The 20,000-nt window shown below is 37.0% G+C and overlaps 1 protein-coding gene across 12 annotated transcripts in view; it reads right to left on the minus strand.

The window, feature by feature from the left end:
• Nucleotides 1-20,000, minus strand: part of Mp (Multiplexin) — a 657,865-nt gene that overhangs the window by 239,394 nt on the left and 398,471 nt on the right. For 9 of the 12 annotated variants that reach the window (XM_067131161.1, XM_067131168.1, XM_067131166.1 and 6 more), the window contains one exon: nucleotides 15,746-15,817. In XM_067131161.1, coding sequence (XP_066987262.1) covers nucleotides 15,746-15,817 — 72 coding nt within the window. Of the gene's footprint in view, nucleotides 1-15,745; nucleotides 16,944-20,000 lie in introns of those variants that run through there. The other 3 variants (XM_067131172.1, XM_067131170.1, XM_067131171.1) reach the window with 3 other exon arrangements.

The raw sequence follows: 20,000 nt of genomic DNA on the forward strand, positions 1-20,000 counted from the left end.
CACCCTCCTTGCGTTAGCGAGACAGAACACAAAACGAACTATTCTAGATAATGGCACTATAGTCAAAACACGGTTCGATTTAAAAAAGTTTTCTTGCAGACGAGAGGGAGAAAGAGAGGGAGGGGGAGAGGGAGCCTTGAAATCAGGTGAAAGGGATTACCTGATAACATCTCAGCGAAACTCTTGTGCTCAACGGAAAGGTGTCGAATATATCCGCTGAATGAGTGGCGCCGTTAAGACCACTAAAGATAAAAGGAAAATAATCAATTTCGCAGATTGTCTTTCTGCTCTTCCTCCACTCGAATGCCTTTCCTACTCTTGCTGTTCTTTGTTCCTACGGTTTCCCCTCTTCCGAAAGGTAACCCTATTGCTTTGGGGTAATCCTCAACCCGATCCACCTACTTTATTCCTTATAATTGAAGCCTGGTATAGATATGGGCAGTAAGTTGTCCGTGCCATCGGTATCCTCATAAATGGGTACTAAAAATTATCAAAAAAACAATAAAGAAACCTGAATCCCATAGCTGGTTATGTTTAGTGTCAACGGCTTAAAGCTGAAGGTGGTACTGAAGAATCATAAGAGGTTTTGAAGATGCCAGTTAACACGGTTAATCCCAATACGGCTAATACGATTTATAGTAAAGTCAATTAATTAGGTAACTTAAATGAATAAAGACAGCAATAAAAATGGTTAAATTGATGGAATCGATACAGATGGCAGTCAAATATTATATAATAAGACTTGAGGAGTAGCATAGGGGATCCGAGATAATGAATTACTGAATGTTTCTGTCGTTATTGATTGCAACGAAGTGGTATACCGTTAAAACATTTTAGTTATTGCAGTAATAACAGGTCATACAGAGCACGGAATCACGCAAAGTCTTTTAAAAGAAATTTACTTTCTGATAGCGTAATTATCTGAAGGCACGCTCATGGCGAAAGGTAGGAATGGAAATAGAAAGAATAATGCCACGGATGACGAAGGAGCAAGTCATTCGTTGGCAGAAAAAAAAAACCTGAGTATGCAAGCACAAATTTAAATTTTCAAGCACACAGAAACTCCAATCTACAAGGCAATACAAAGCTATGACACTACAAGCAAAGCAGCTGCTTGTGGAGAGAATGCAAGCAACCGTTTAAAGTTAGAAGAACAGAAAATGCAGGAGTTCAGGAACTCGTCAAATAAGCGCCCATCACCACAGAGGTTATGTCATTAACATATTCTCTGCGGGGTCGGAGGGTGAAAGCCATCTGTCTCACAAGGCCTGTTTGTCTTTTAGGAGAAGAAGAGTTTACAGTGTAAATCCTGACAAGAGAAGTGGACGATGGGTCCTGTTTTGAGACGATGGAGCGACTCGGTACAGGGACCAAATTGTATAAAGGGTTATAGAGTGAAGTAGGGTTGGATCACACTGGGATTATCATTTTTTTTTTTTTATCAAAGTCTGTCTTTGGGGGAAAAGGAGCTAGCTATCTATCTATCTATCTATCTATCTGTGTGTGTATGTGTATGTGTGTGTGTGATACTAAGAAAAAATAAAAAATACGCTATGGAGCAAAACACAAAAAACATCTGGTTGTAATGGAGGTTATCAGTCTGCACTTCATAAGAGGTATCTTATCAACTGTATTCTGCTTAAGTTTCCCAAAGTTAATATATTAGTTACTACTATGGCGAAGAGGCCTAAATATACAGTACAAAACTGAAGCATACTTACACAACCAACTATCTTGTGTATTTAAGCCCTAAAGTTAAAGTAACCTGATCCTTCCCAAACAGCATTGTTTCCTACTAGGAACATTTTCAACGTTTATAAAACTTCGCTCCTTCAATAAACCAACAGAATTTTATTTATAAGTCAAATTGGCTCCATGACATCTTTAGGAAAATCTTCGCTGTGCCGACGAAAAAGTTATTGCAATTTATGTAGTGTATTTACCTTTGGGAAACCTAGTCCACATTTTACTGTGCTGTAGAATCTTTTCAAGGTAACTGCAACTGAAACGTCCCTGCTAGTTTAGCTAATCCTGTGAAAGTTTTCATTACAGAAGATTCATCCACGACCCAGCAGTTACAAAGTAAGAATGCGGTAGTGACTGTTGTTTTGCCTAATACTGAAAAAATACATACAAAAATGTGTATGTATGTGAATAAATGTGTACATGGGTGACCTAACAATGATTGTTTCACCAGAGAGGAGGTTAACGTTCGATTCCCCGGCAAGGCCAAACCTAGCAGGGACTTTTCGCTAAATCTCTCTCTTTTGATTTAGTCTAAACAATGATCAGGTGATGTCTCGTAAATGGTCGACTGTAGTGGGTATCATCTGAAGTGGAGGAAGGCACAGGGCTAGCACCAACCTCGTCCCAAAATACTGGGTTAATTCCAAATGGGTCGCACTTTCTGGAGTTAGCCAATCCTTGTAAGCGAAAAGGATACATTGTAGCAAGTTAAGATTTTTCCTTCGCCAAACGGTTTTTTCCCCTTAAGAAGGAAGGACTTGCGCCCAAATATAGGCCTTCTGTTTTTAAGTAACTCTCTATGGATGTGACTGCTAGCATTAAGCACTTATTCTTGATCCCAGATGAGGCTGGTTCCTATTCATAACTTCACATCTGAATAGAACCACGGAACTTCTAATACCAGACAGGAGTTCTACTGCCATGGTCCGGCATCCAATATATATATATATATATATATATATATATATATATATATATATATATATATATATATATATACTGTATATATATATGTATATATATATATATATATATATATATATATATATATATATATATATATATAGATATATTATATATATATATATATATATATATATATATATATATATATATATATATATATATATATATATATATATATATATATATATATATATATATATATATATATATATATATATATATATATATATATATATATATATATATATATATATATATATATATAATATACACACACACACATAAATGTTTATAATGCATAAAACAGCACCGAGAACAAACACATCATTTGAAACGTCAATGACAGTCTTGCGGCTTTTTCTGAATCGCGCAACAGAGCAAGTTTGTCGCATCAAGAGACTGTTAATTATGTAAGAAATCTACATTCTTAATTATTAAGGGAGACTTGATAAATGTCAGCAAGTAAAGCCATAACATAAACAGGGGAAAGGTCAAAGGCATAATGGAAAATTATTTTCCATTGTATTAAGAAGTAATTGGCCAAAAGTGAAGAAAACAGTTAAGCAGCGAGGAACATATAAAATTCAACATGTAACATACGAATATAAACAAACAAAAAGAATAATAAACAACTATTCAAGTAAATGGAAATTGGGAAATAGCAAAAATAAAAAATAAAAATACATGAACAGGATGATTCAAAAGTAGCCTGTATTAAACACATCATACACTAAAAGGGAAAATGAGAATGGTAGTACCTTTACAATGCAAGAAATACCAAAAATACTGTTTATCAGTGCTACTGCATCAATAAACGGAAATTAACACAACTACCATCTTCAAACTACATATAACTGGACAACATTACGAAACAACAAACTACTAATTGAAATTACTAGAAAAGATTTTTCGTCTAATTAGCATACACCAATGTGTAGCGTTTCGGACTAGTTTCCATATAAGCGAAGATTGAGGTCCATACCGAGTCTCGGACTATCTAGCATCTCTCCACGTACAAAACGGAACTGACATTGGACGAGATGTACATGATGGCTGCAGTTGTACCTGTTCCATCAGCGTTTTTTCATTGTGTGTTAACCAAATCTTATAGCGTCTTCCTTATATGAAATATTGTAAAACATGAAGTTAGTATTCAAGAATGTTTTAGGAAATGTTGGAAAGTATAAATTCAACTTATTACAACCTTCAATCCAGAATATATTAAAGCACTCTAATTTAAATATTTAACGTCTTCGTTCTAGGGGATATAAATAAAACAATCGCTTGAATTTCCTACAGTTACATTCCTGAACATAGGAATAGCATCACTTCAATTTCTTGCACATTTCATTCTCGCACTCAATAAATTACATCAACTTTATCTTCAAATATTTCTCACTTGAGACAACATAGATAAAATTTACGTATGATTTCTTTCTTTTTGATTCTACAACGCAGTTGAAATAAAATTATATTTCCTTGACATTCCATTCGAGGACAAGAAGTTATGTTTAACTCCAACTTGAATTTTCACTTAAGGTAAGGTTGCTCAGCCTTTATTTTTCGCTCCGCCACATCTACTAACTCTGGAATCCCTCCCTGCTTCTAGTTTTCTCGGTGCCTATAACAGGCCCTTTTATGAGGGGCGGGTCCTTTATTTACTTTTAGTGTGAAAGGTCAAACCATTCCTTTTCCTTTTTTCCCAGTTTTCATCAGGCTTGTGTAAACAGGCCACATTGAAAATAAATTAATCAATACTGTAAAGAATCAAAATTACACGAACCTCGCTGACCTTGCAAAATTAATAATAAAATTTATGGAGATGACATATTCATCAACATATGATGCTGAGAGAAGACCAGCTGGAAATGATACATTTAGCAACACAGTGTGACTGACTTTAGAGGGGTTCTTTGCAGGAGAGGACAAAGACGATTAGAGAAAAACCAGATGACATAACAGCCAGAGCTAGTTTTAGTTGTTCGTAAAAGAAAACTATTGAGATGGCTATTTGTCTGTCAGTCGGCACTTTTGGCCTCCCTCAGATCTTAAAAACTACCGAGGCTAGAGGGCTGCAAATTGGTATTTGGATCATTCACCCTCCAATCATCAAACATCAAATTAGACCTACAGCCCTCTGGTCTCAGTAGTTTTTATTTTATTTAAGGTTAAAGTTAGCCATGATCGTGCGTCTGGCACAGCTTTAGGTGCCAAAAACACAGGCCACCACAGGGCCGTGGCTGAATTTCATACAGCATTATACGCTGTACAGAAAACTCGATTGCGCCGAAGAAACTTCGGCGCATTTTTTACTTGTTCACGGTTAGAAATGTGATTAGGGAGAAAAACACTTTACGCTTTGGCTGGTGTCTATGATTTTACAAGAGGCCAAAGGGATGGAAAAACAAGTGCCCTTTTTAAAACTAAAGCTTATATGAGAAGTAAAGCCTTTAGGAGTAGTAGAGACGATGGAGGAAACCAGGGACTGGTGTGGCCTAAATAAGTGAGAAACGACCTCTCAAACTTAAAACTTAGGAAAGACTTCCAAAGAATGTGGTCAAGTGGAAGAAAACCGCCGATGTGTTTCTATCTTCGGTGACATAAAGTTACAGGAGAAAACAATCACATAAAAGTGTCTGTTTTCCTCAATTGTCAATGACAGACGAGGAGGCACCACTACGGCGGCTTGATGCAAGTTACGAGACTGAAGACAGTAACACTGATAGACTGCACATTTTCAATTTCTGAATGTCGGCTGAATAAAATTATTCCTTGGTATTCTAACAGAAGCCATAAGGTTATAAAACCTTACTCTCATAAGGTTGTAAAACCCTATGCAAGTCAGTCAGGCTCACCTTTGCGTCCAATGCATTTCTTCACCACCAGCATAATGGCAGCTGATGTCTGCCAAAATTAAAACCATCCCGTGCCACTTAACCTTCCCCTAACGGAAAAACCTCTTAACGTATAATAATAAAAAAAATCCACTCGCGTCCTTATTTTGTCTTTCACGCATAAAGACAACTAAAATTAGACAAATTAAAACCGCATACATGCTATTCAACCTTCTCCTACCGCTTCACACTTCAAGCAAAAAGAGGAAAAAGCCGCTGTCAAAATTAAATTGATACGTGTGCCAATCAACCCGGCCCCTAACCCCTTCCTCAGGCCACCAGGGGGCCCTCCTCACCGAGTAGACAAGGAAGTGTGGGCCAAGCAGGCACTCACTCACTACTCGAGTCGAGCGAACACCGCTAAAAACATCCCGAGCAATCTCTGCGCGAACTATAAATCACGATCCGCCCTTTTATTTTCGTTGGCCGGAGGCCCATAATCTTGCGTTTTGGGAGTGAGAGTTCACAAGAAGTGGCATATTTTAAGAGCTAAGAGCAAAGTCACCGAAAAAAAAAGAGCCCAGACGTTGCGAATGCATATCTACGACCTGAGGAGAGGAGCCACAGAAAAAAAAGTCTTGCACAGAAAGAACAAAGTCATTGAAACAGAGTGTGCACAGAGATCCTTTGTTGGGAGTCACCTGATGTTAAACGTGCCATTTGCTAGTAGACAATGCCATGCCTGTTTACTGAATGCTATCTGTTCGTATTTACTATTCGTATGAGTGATGAGAAGAACTGTTAATGTAACTGAGGACAGGCGTTTCTATCATTCTCTTGAGAGTTGTTCTTTTTTTTACATCAAGGTATTCAAATGTGTAGAAGCTCTCTAAATAAGTTAATTACCATTTTTAATTGTTCCATATGATTACATGCCAGTAGCAAATAAACAACAACAACAACAACAATAATAACAGTAATAATAATAATATTAATAATTAATAAAAACGCAGGACCTCTTGGCGACAGTTCGGAATGGTAAGTACAATAAGCACTTGTATCAGAACGAGATCATGTGCCAACACGAGGCCAAGTAACTAGCGTTATTGCTTCATGAAACGCAGCAAACTTGGAAAACACCGGGCACCAAAAGTGGCTGTACCTGACCCTAAAATTTAGGCCATCCCTGGCAGCTAATCTTCATATTAGGGCAAGGAATGCATACCACAGACATAAATTACTCGTATGAATTTCATGAGAATGATATCAGTGATAATCAGCAGAATATAGGGTTCTGTTTTATTGCGTTAAATTGGGCCATAAAAGCATCAATAGTAAAAAGAGTTTTAAGATAACAACAATTACCCTACCATAATAATAATAATAATAATAATAATAATAATAATAATAATAATAATAATAATAATAATAATAAATAATAATAATAATAGCTGGTAAATGAGGCTTCAAGGCATAGCGTACATCAGTTCCAATACGACCGCTAAATCCTAAATTGCACAGGGATTGTAAATTAACTACTGTCATTTGTTTATGTATACCCAAAACAAGCTATTTCGTAGGGGCGTTATGGAAAAGTAGTTGTTTTTAGGTCATCCAAATTTACCAATATGGTTTCAGGGCCTCAAGACAATGGCATCACACATAAGCCAGACATCAGACAGTAACCATGGCTAAAATTCTCCAGTAACACCCACTGTCCTGCGTTCAAGATTTATAAATGGCTAACGTTACCAGGCAACGTGATGTTCATTTGATTTCATTTTCTCCATAATCCGTTTTGATTCGCCTATTGCAGCTACACAGAGTTTGAGTAAAATTGGACTAATAGTCTCAGTTATGCAAACTTTTAAAAATTTTGAGACGTGACCAAATAGATACGGTCGCCTGAGCCTTAATGGCCACGAAATTATATCGAATTAACAACAGCCGATGTTGTTGCTTAGATAAAGCTGGCCTCTTGCTCCTGGATCACTCTGTAAAGACATATGAAGATGATAAATGCAAAATATGACGAATTTTCCATTACCATTTGTGGGGACGTCTTTTCGAGTTTTCAGCACAAGCAAAGTGGCCGCTCATGAAATAATCATGTACCTCCAAATGTGTGGAACCAGGCACTTCAAATGCCTGTCACATGCGAAGTGTCTTGTTTAAGTGGTCAGGTCGGATGCGGGTTCGAATCCTACTACGGACGTCAGAAATTCTTCATAGTCATGCATTTGGGTCTGGGGCTTTATAGCAACAAGCATATCCCAAAAAGTGTGAAGAATTTGAGAAGCTAAGAGGGCTTTAAGCTCATTACATTCACAAACACTTATATACATATACAAACATATATATATATATATATATATATATATATATATATATATATATATATATATATATATATATATATATATATATATATATATATATATATACAAACTGTATATATCATCATTTTTACACATTCTCATATAACTTGATTTCTATGTCTGTCTGTTTGGGTCAAAACTTGCAACAGATTTTTAACTCGCTTCTAATGAACCGACTTCGTCCAGATTTGGTGTATATGTTCAGAGTCAGTGACAATGCAATATTACAGAAAAAATAATAATACTGCAATTTTATCGTTGCGTAGTATGCAGAAACACCTAGCCAAGATTATGGTTTCGTAGGTGTGAAACATGCAGTGCCGGGACCGTAGATTCCTGCACTTTCGTAATGACCGTGCCAACTAGCGAGGATGGGGCTTTGCAATCGGTTCAGTCACTCGGTGATACAAATCTTACTTATTCAACTGTCAAACACTAAAAAATCACAAATAAAACTAGTTAACAAAAATTTAAAACCACGTTTTTATTTTAAAATGCACCAAAAAGTATAAAATAAAACTCTGTGATCCACAATATAAATGGTTACTTACGCCTAAACATAAAAGGGTGGCCGCCTGTTTGCCTAACCTTGCATTATTTTCCTTGCTTTCCTCAAAAAACTCTCTGGTATGCACGACGTTTGTGCTTACTTATGCCTAAGCGTAAAATCGTGGGCCGCCTACCCTAACTTGCAAACAATTCTATAAAGACACGTATTGTACTGTACTCTATTGAAAACGTACTTTATGGATGCAACGTGTATATACAGACATAGGTAAAGAAAGAGCTTTATGGATGCAGAATTTCACGTCAGTAATGCGAACTGTCAAGCAGTTTCTAATAATGACGTGTATAGCCTACTCTTAGTGGTTCTTGAGGAAGCTTACCGGGTACGTAACCAAATTACATGCGAGTCTTTGATAACAATCACTTTACCGCCTTCATTGCTTTCACAGACCTCTTCGGGTCTTAACCAACTTGCATCATCACTAGGTACAAAGCGAGATTTAATCCCACATGTTCGTGCTGTGAAATCTTGCTTTCGGAAACTTCTCAATTAAAATATGTCAGAATAAAACTGTTTGGAAGTTAAGTGAGTACGCGCCCCACGCTTTATATTCAGGCGTAAGTAACCATTAACATTGCGGATCACAGAAGTTTTATTTTATACTTTTTGGTGCATTTTGAAATAAAAGCATCACTTAAACATTTTTAAAAATTAACTTTATCATACTTTAACCGCTTATCAGGTGCGTCGAGCCGCCTGCACGCACTTGCCTTTTAATCCCAGTGTATACACACACATACACACACTATAGCTTCTTAGATGTCGGCGGGGCCTTTTCCAAAGCCTCTTTCACACCATCTTACCAGCCCTTAACAACTCTTTCTCTCTTCCTTCCTCCCAATACTTAAAACTGTACAATCTTTTCACCAAAACAATATTACCTAATCTTTCTACAACACCGAACCATCTCAAAACACACTGATCCATCCTTTTACTTAAGGAAATCTTTTTGATCACTTCTACATATCTCCACATTTCATGGCAGTTCATCGAAAATGAAATATGCTGCAATTGGCTCTGTCATAACCATCAGTCCTTCAAACAACAAGCCATTTTTTCCTTATAAAAACAAGTAAAAAATGCGCCGAAGCAATCGAGTTTCTGTACAGCGTATAATGCTGTATGAAACTCTCAGCCGGGGCCCACGAAACTTTCAGCCACGGCCCGTTGGTGACCTGTTTTGTTGGCACCTATTGAGGTAGGTGCCAGACGCACGATCATGGCTAACTTTAACCTTAAATAGAATAAAAATTACTGAGGCTAGAGGGCTGCAATTTATGTTTGATGATTGGAGGGTGGATGATCAACATACCAACTTGCAGCCCTCTAGCCTCAGTAGTTTTTGAGATCTGAGGGGGGACAGAAAAAGTTCGGACGGAAAGACAAATAGCCATCTCAATAATTTTCTTTTACAGAAAACTAAAAATGACAACCAATAACGGTGTAGGAATTCTTTACCTTTAAAGATAAAGTCAAAGCGGTATGATTGAAAAACTTTTTTTTTGATGACTCATCTATACGGATAGTTTATTATTAGAAGTCCGAGCTGCTGCTCTAACTGACCTGGCCATCGAGGCTCTTCCTGCAGTATAGGCTAGTTACCTATCAAACCAAATCAACCCCACTTCAACTAACCTTGCCTTACATTAACTAATGCTGAGTAACCTACCCTAACTTACATTACTAAGCATAGATATGCTTCCTCCAATAATTAATTCAAACCCATTCTTTTTCAAGGGAGGTGTAAGGGAGAATTAGCAGCTTCAGAAATGCATCGTATGGACTACTTTTAATAACACAAGACAAAATTTATTCCAACGTAGATAATCATACACTCGAGGAGGACAATTACAAAAGTCCGTGCTGGAAGAAAGGGTAACCATTATATGCACACAAATCATTTGGGAGTTCTTTTTAAGCCGTAAGTCATTCCTCGTATTTCTGCTTATTGAACCGAGAGGTGTGTCTTTAACACCAGCCACGGAAACAAAGATGCACGATTTAAATTGCCATTCAACGCATGAACTGAAATAGAAGTATTATCTGTACTAACATTTTATGATGACAAACCTTTGCAAAACGAACCATTCTGATACAAATGAGACTTTGATATTACCTAAATGATATCATAAATTACCTAAGGGAAACTAATTTCTTTAAAAAAAAACACACACACACCGCTTTATGAAGAAAAAGCAAAAAAAAAAAAAAAATGGTGTCCAGGCAAGTTCGAAGACATCACGACATAACTGAATTTTTATTTTGCGAAGATTATTCAAGGACTGGTGCAGTACTGGAAATGTCTGTTTCTATAAATGTTCATCTCAATATTCTAGCTAGATAACCCAAAACCACAGAGGGGGGGGGCTAGACTGAGTGAGCCTCTGGGATAAAAACTTGCAAAGAACCTGTATTTATATACTACATTCACACATACAATATATATATATATATATATATATCTATATATATGTATATACAGTATGTATATCTTCACAAACTTTTATATTTAATTACGTTACTATAACCATATAAAACCATCGTTCTTACTTTGAAATACATATCATAAAAGAATTATTAAAATAAAACGATACAGTCAACTGAAGGAGATAACCAAGAAGTTAAAAGATAAACACTAATAAACGCATAGCCAAACTAAACATACGCAAAAATAAAATACGAAACGCGACAGCGATTATTTCAATCCATTAAAAATAATAAAAAAAAATACGTAGCTCATAATAATTTAACCAATTATAATGAACATGACAACACAAAAATTAGATCGGAACAAAAATGAACCACCAGTTACTCTATGTTAAATGCAACTGATAATTATTCTGCTACAATAAACACTAACCATAAATTAAACGTCTGAATAACAACCACTATACACTAATCAGTCTAGTGGGGTGCTCAACTCAAAGAGATTCAAAAGATAGAGATTGAGTTTTATAGAACGGACCCAGCTTAAAACATCTTTGAAGACTCGCTGGAAGACAAGAAAGATAATAACAACTTATAAAAATAGCTCAAAACAAACGAAGCAATGTCGTTGACACGAACAGAAATAACCTCAAAGAAAACACGCGAGGGATTCACTCACCCCGAACCCATTAAGCGAAGAACACAAAAAGCCGCCAACCCTAATAGACACTAAATAGACGTTAAATAATAATAAATCAACCAGGAAATAAAAGTTAATAACACGAGTTTGGGAGAGATGACCGAAAATTAATTAAAACGAGACCACGCAAAGAGATTTGGGTCTCATTCCAACCTCACTAAACGAAAAAAGGAAGAAAATCCTCTTCACCTCGAAAATAGACACCTCTGTTTTCATTCAAATATACTGCATTTTATGTTATCTAAATTGACAGACGGATAAAACGGATCATAAGGAGACTTGCAGTAAGATAAAATCTCTCGTAAACACGAACCGAACATCAGAGAAAAGAAATAAAAGATCCCGAGGCTGTTTCGAACTCATAAAATGACCACAAAAGAAGCCTCGTCACTTCTATAAAAACACCACCGAGCCTGGAATAACTGAATGGCATAACAAAACATAATAAACGAAGCATTCACGTCAACATAAGGCCAAATTAACTGAAAGAAAATGATTTAAAGATTCAAAAGATAAAAAAAAAAGACTCGAAAGTGGTTCAGAACCCATTAAACGAAGACACAAAAGGAGCCCCGCCGTCCCTAATAGACACACACATCAGAAATAAAGAGGCGGGTAATTCCGATAAGGGAAGCACCCAGCACTCCTAAACATTCTGAAAATAGGTCGCAGGATACTCGTGAGGACACGAGAGCATTGAAGGATGGCTCACTGGATAAGAGAGCATTGAAGGATGCCTCGCAGGATGCAAGTCTTGAAGGATGGGTTGTAGAGAGGGAGTCCTACCATAATACAACCCTTATTTTCAGGACGATTGCTGGGAACCGTCTCCTCTTTAGTCTTTCACGCCTTAATAGGTGCTACTTGGAGGAGGATAGCCCTCGAGTGGAAGGAGAGGCTTAAGGTTTTAGTCATCTGGGTTTTTTTAAAGGATGAGAGAGAGAGAGAGAGAGAGAGAGAGAGAGAGAGAGAGAGAGAGAGAGAGAGAGAGAGAGAGAGAGAGAGAGGGGGAAAAAAAATACGGATAAATATATACGATAAAGAAATACTGAGAGATGAAGAAAGAAATGAGTGGAAACAAAACAGATAAAGAGAGGTACAGTAACAAGAAAAATAAACAGAAAGAGAAAGATCGATCAATAAATACATAAATGCATAATACACAGACACAAATTGCAAAAGCCAGCGAGAATAAAAATCAGATAGGCTCATGGACAGAGAGAAATAAAAACAGAAAGCTAGATACATGCAAACACAGAGAGCCAAATCGCAACTTTTGCATATGCTTCGTCACATATGCTCTTTTAATAGATATCGAATGGCATTCTTCCTCATCCGAACCCTGGCCTATGTAAAACAACTAAATTCTAACTCGACTCATTTAGCAATGAACAGCAATACAATCTTGCATACTGACGCTCTCAGCTGCAGAAAAGCACTATGAACGCTAGAAGACATCTCAGAGAAATTTTTCAGTTTTCTTCAGTGATAAGGACCCCTCGTGGAAATAAAAGAAACAGCAACAAGGAAAAAAGTGACGAAGGGGGCATCTTTTAAATTGTCTACAGAAAAGGTGAATCACCCGCGACAACAGAGAACAAACAGGATGAAGGAAAAGAAGAAACAGGGGGATGCTGAAGGAAGCATCGTTATTCTCCAGTAAAGATGAACCTTTCACAAGATATATCGGAGAGTGCATCAGCTGTCTCTCATGCAACCCAAGTACATCCCTCCGGCCAGCTGACGTGGTGACACAGGACGACGAAATGCAAGTTGCCGGCTACCCCAGGGCACTGGGCAGTTGACGCACCCAACAGTGCCCTTTCAGTCTTATCCACCACAAGCAAACAGATGAATATTAGATTCATAGAAAAATTTTGTGGCATTCGACGGTATTTATTAGAAAACTTTGGTATTTTGGTCACTGCTCCAACGAACCTGAAAAGAGAATCACGTAGGCAGACTTGCAACACAGCCAAAGCCAACAGATTACTTTATTAGTAGGCTTTGAGATTCTCTTCCTGCGCCTGTTTTCCACTACTCTTAATCTTCCAAGAAACGGTTTATCTTTCCCTTCAGAGTTACCCCGTCTTACTTCCTTCCTCCTTTATTTACAGTTTTAGCCGGGACCTGACTACATGAGACGTGTTACCAATACCAACGGTTCCTGATTTAGTCTTTACCTGAAAGGGTGACCGACAAGAAATGCCAGATTCCGGTAGAGCAGGTCATGAGGCTAGCAACCTCATCCCAGAATATTAGTTGAGAATAAGAAAGGCAGTATATCTGAAACCACCTCCTGTAAGAAGAAAAAGGATAAAAAGTACACTACACAAGAACACTATACAGTGTATATATATATATATATATATATATATATATATATATATATATATATATATATATTATATATATATATATATATATTTCTCGTTGTATGGGTTTCCATAGAAAAATTGCAAAACCATACACATACATAACACACACACACACACATATATATATACACTGTATATTTATAAATATATATATATATATATATATATATATATATATATATATATATATATATATATATATATCTGTTTCACACCCTCCTATCCTTTTACTCCATGAGAACTACAGAAAACAGGTGTAAGGTGTTGGAGAAAATGTTATCATAAAACGCATATCCGTTGGCCCTGGGTATATCTGGGTGACACCTTTTAAGCGCTAACATATCTGGCACTTCATGAAACATGTCGAAATGTTGGGAAATGACTTAAACATTATCTGCAACAATTCATCATAAAATGCACATCCGTAAACCCTTGACATCGCTTGGTAATTCTGGCACTTCAGTGAACAGGTGTAACAATAAATAGAAATTGAAGGCAGTCACATGAACACTTTACTGGCACACCTTATCGTCTAGGCGCCAACCTCATCCCAAAGCAGCCGATGATCATTTCAAACACAGAGTCGCGAATGCTTGTACTTGGGTCTTCACGCGCGACATGCGTGATTTCAACTTTGCACTAATAAGGAAACAATAGTGGCTAATTGGTGCAAAGTTTGACGGCCAAAGTTTACTAAATGCCTGAAAAGGTGCTGTTGCGGCACGATAATAAATCTAATTATTATTATTATTATTATTCATAAAGTGGAAACATTCTGATAGATGAAGCCGGAAGGTTATCAACGAGAGAAACCTTAACGCATATTAGAAACCTCTAACGCAAAAGAAATGGCAGGAGGAAGAGGAAAAATCTATAAAGAGAAACATCTTAAAAGCAATGAATCGAACTGAATCCAAATAAGTATTATTAAATGAATAAACGTGATTAATAACAACTATCAGCAACCCTAAATATATAAATAAAACCTTAAACTATATAAATAAACAAAGGAACATGCGTGCGCTTAAGAGGGAACTCACAATGCATGGCTGTAGAATGTAATAGCATTTTATGGTCCACCTCAAGGTTTGGGACAGACAATTGGTTATGAAGTTACCACCCACTGTAAGGCAACCAAGATAACCAAGCAGCCACATACAGCAGCACAGATACGCCCAACAATTAAGGGAAACATTACCGAAAGGATGGGATGATATGTTCTGGTGAATATTCTTCAATTATTAAATTTAGCAAAGCAGGTATAGGCCGTCCTTAATGTCATGTTTTTACATTTTTAAAAGACAAAACAAATAATGGGATTCGGAAGCTGCAAATATTTCGTCCTTCACTGTACTATTCATACAAAACAGACTTCAGTTAATTAGAATTAACACCTAACAATTCACCTAAAGATAGACGCTTCATTAGAAATAATTCACTTACCTTGTATACTCTCTTGCTGACTAGCAAGCACAGACACTACATAAATGAATTACATTAGGAACCTCATACAAAAACAGGTCTCCTGCAAACAGACAACTAATAAATGAATAAATTGTCTGCGTACATTAAGACGACACCATTTAATTTCCCATACTTAGCCACAATCTACGAAAAGAGAACTCAATAATATAGTAACCTAAAAAAAAAAATATTAAAAGCAAAACTGACGGCTCCAACTACTACGTGCAACGAAAATTAAATTATCGGAGTTAATCAAAATAATGCCAGAACATGTATGTACTCACCGAGATGGAGTCGTCGCACTGGACGTTTGCTCTGCCAGGGTCGTTGAAGACCTTGAGCTCCTGAAGGGCGCCCTGCAGAAGGAATAACCACACGTGGGTGAGAAACAGTAAGAAAAATCGCCTCGAGAGGTACACTGCATCCATGATTAGCTAGATGGTTCCCTACTTTGCTTTCTATTGAAGATATCGAAGCCTTTTCACTCTGCAATTGCCTTGCTTTTACTTTCGGTCTGATTTCAACTGTACCAGACGAGTTATTATACTCTCCAATGTCTTAATTTTTTCAGTTTTAGCCCAAATTGATATTCATAAATTTCCATGAAAACTTCAAGATGTTTGGCTCTCCTTCTCTAAAAGTTCCCACTAGCAGAGATTATCTTAGATTTTCATTTGTTTTAAACACTTCAGTTAAGATTGCTTTCTTGACATTCACATTTCTCTGTCAATCTTTCCCACTTTAAAAATCTAATTAGACTCTATAAATCACATTTTTCTATGCTCCATCAAATATTTTTTGAGATCCCAAATGACTGAAAACTCGCTCATTTTAGTATATGTTCACAGTGAATAAGTTAATACTAGACGTTTCTTGTAGCAAAATGAGTCTTCGGAGGAGAAAAAGTCGAATGATTTTGGTCGCTGACAATGTCGAAATTTCGAAGGTCGCTTTTTCCAGTCATACTGAAAATATATCAAAATTCAAATCATATAAAGGATACAGCTCTTTTTAAAATCCAATGCTTGATGTTAAATCTCCTGGAAGATCTCATAAAACAGACAGACTTTATCAAAGATTTTGTTTAAAAGTTCGAGGGCACTGTGCGACAAAATTTTCCAAAAATAATTATCTAATAGTCAAAAAAAAAAAAGATTGTATAGAGCACTTTCACTTCGAAATTTCAGTAATCTTAAAAAACAACTTCAATTATAGACAGAAATCAACATAGTCGAATCGTATTTTTTAAACGTTCCATAAAAAAAAGTAATTTTTTTGTCATATTTTCTTGCAACACTTCAGACTTTAAGAGCACAACATTCAGCCAAGGCAGAAGAGCAAGCAACGTTAATTCGAGTCACCGGAGTTATTTTTGAAAGATGAAAAGATCGGACAGGAGTATCGTGAGGCTCGGCGCGCGTGTGGGTGTGCAAGAGATGGGCGAGGCGTACACCCAAACTCGACCACCTCTCAAACAACACTGAGCGGGGTAGCCAGCTGACTAGCAGTTGATCTTACACTACTCACAGCAGAAATCTCTCTCTCTCTCTCTCTCTCTCTCTCTCTCTCTCTCTCTCTCCAACAATAATCACAAATACCTTGCTTCTCTGTATCACACAAATTAACAAAATGCAGCCATTCCCACTCTCACACACATAGAAACTGCGATCAGTCTCTCTCTCTCTCTCTCTCTCTCACCAACAGACATCAGTCTCTCAGCACCAGAAACTGTCTTTTTCTCTCATGCACATAGCAACAGAAATCTCTCACTCTCTCTTCCATGTACAGAGCAACAGAAATCAGTCTCTCACTCAACAACAGAAGGCTCTCTCTCTCTCTCTCTCTCTCTCTCTCTCTCTCTCTCTCTCTCTCTCTCTGCAAGAAAACCGATCTCTCCCACACCAAGGAAAAAATGTCAGCATCTATCTCTTTGCAATAGAAATCAGTTGCTCTCTCTCTCTCTCTCTCTCTCTCTCTCTCTATAACGCCCAGCAACGGAAACTGCTCTCCCCCTCTATTGCACACAAGAAAATGTATCTCTTTCTCTCAGCAATGGAAATTTCTGTTTCTCTGTATTTGAAACAGATATCATACCACTCTTTCATACTTTTCTCAAAGCAAAGTAGTACTGCATCCATCTCAAAAACTGAGGAACCAGCACACTGTTCCCGAACCGGACGAGGAGGGAAATATGAGCTTTCCTACTTTCCAGCAAGACTCTGCGGACCAAAGCAGTGAGTTAGATACCTTGCTGTTAGTCAACTGCTATGGGTCACAACAAAAGTGGAGAGAGGGAGTGAGAAAAAGAGAGAACACCGGACCTTTGTAATCATTACTTCGTCAAAATGTAAGTACGTAAAACGGGAAGGCCTTGATGAGGTAATATCACCCCACCCGGTTGAAACTATTATTAAGAATTTCAAATGATACAGTATATATACTGCAGGTGGACACAAAGCAACAGAAATCAGTGTCTTTCTCCCTTAACAACGTAAATGATAATCCCGTCCCCCGCCCTTCTCTCTCTCACACGCATACAAACAAGCACAGCAATAAATCTTTCTCTGTTAATGTCGGAACGTCAGTTTAATAAATAAATAAATCAAACCTCAACAAAAATCAAGTCTGTACCCCGCCCCCTCCTTCCCTCTGTTATGATCTCACCAAGTCTAGCGGGTGTCTGGCTACTACTCTTGGCCCGCAGTCAAGCAATCGGTCAGTAGCTTGCTCAGTGTGCCTCTGGCTCCCCCGACAGGCAAAACAGGAATGACTGTTGAATGTGAATTTCGTGGTTCATAGATAATGTTAACTATTGCTGTTATTACCATTAATCTCATTAATCTTACGAGCGGTGGTGCTAAATGGTGACAGAACTATCAAGAAGAAGACGAAATAGTGCTGCTAACATTTTTTTTATAATAATAATGCTATTGGTAATGACGATGATGCTGAAGATGAAACTCTTACAGATCTGTTGAGAGCACAGCCAGTTAGGAACAATATACAAAAACAATTCCGTAGTATAATGATACTAGAACTCGCGTTTTATTATTATTATTATTATTATTATTATTATTATTATTATTATTATTATTATTATTATTATTATTAAACACTATAACCATACCAAAGAAATAAAACCGTGCAAGGAAATAATCGAAGATTTAATAACAACGAACTAAATGACCAATGGCTCGATTACGGCCAAAGTTCAAGCTATTACAAGAAAAAAAAATAAACAGAACAATATTAAACTTGTTCTCAACAATGACAAAAACTACTACATTCGACATTGCATTATATTCCGTTACGGAGAGAGAGAGAGAGAGAGAGAGAGAGAGAGAGAGAGAGAGAGAGAGAGAGAGAGAGAGAGAGAGAGAGAAATAAAAGGTACCGAAAGACGGACAAACAAAGCGCCACGAAAGAGAAACATGTAGCAATAAAAAGCTTTCATTATTTTGAACGACAAATAAGTTGCTACTTTACAGCCATTACTGTAGAGGGAAGGTTGTTTATCGTCCTGTGTTTCAGTTCAGAGTCCTTGAAACTTCTACTTACTTCTTATCTTTCATTCTTTTAATTTACCAAGGCGTTGATGACTATACTGCTATTGAAATACTGGTCCGGGATAAAAATTTAAGTCTAGTGCTGGCAGATCATTCGCTGCTATGTAGTTTTCCTTTGGCTTGTTAAAGATTATACATTTGAACTTCCGTCCCCATTCCAAACAGTAACAATAAATCATTCTAATTCTTCGCGATGTTCTTAAATCTAGCGGCCACTTTCAAGTTTACTGCAGCAACAATAATGAATTAAGATAACGACTGCTTCGTCTTTGCACAAAGCGAAGGATGAGATGAAACCTTGTAGTGTGTTTCCGTTTATGTATCTATTGTAAATATTTTACAGGTTTTAAATGCTACAATTTGTTAATTATAATTCTTTATTTAAAGAAGCACGTACGAAAAGTACTTATGGTAACCTAAATTTTATAATAAACTAAAACTAAAAGGTATTATTTTGTCTAAAATTAATAACTAATATTCTTTATCACCGTAGTAATTTTTTTGTTTTTCTCCATAACACTGTGTCACTTAATTTTCATTTCATGTTCAATCCCTTTTCTCTCTCTCTCTCTCTCTCTCTCTCTCTCTCTCTCTCTCTCTCTCTCTCTCTCTCTCATGGACAGACCATAAAATAAAGGAGAAAATAATAACCAACCTAAACGCAATCGAAAGTGAATCGTTACTTTGAGAACTTCTAAATGAAGATCTCGAGAAACGAATCAACTCAAATTCTAACCAAAGACAACTAAAGACGAGAAACTGTTCACGGCAAGTGACTTGCATTCCATGGATACTCAAACTCCGAACTCTTCTTCCTTAATCGATTTATTTCCGAGACCCCACAAGGAACCGCTTGTTTGCACGGCCACCACACAAACACGCACAATGAAGCACCTGTTGAGAAATGTCAAATGCCCACCGCCCCTCACTCTTCTCTCCTCTCTCACACAAACACACACACATTATTATATAT

Source organism: Macrobrachium rosenbergii, chromosome 29 (assembly GCF_040412425.1).
Source record: "Macrobrachium rosenbergii isolate ZJJX-2024 chromosome 29, ASM4041242v1, whole genome shotgun sequence".
Lineage (NCBI taxonomy): Eukaryota > Metazoa > Arthropoda > Malacostraca > Decapoda > Palaemonidae > Macrobrachium > Macrobrachium rosenbergii.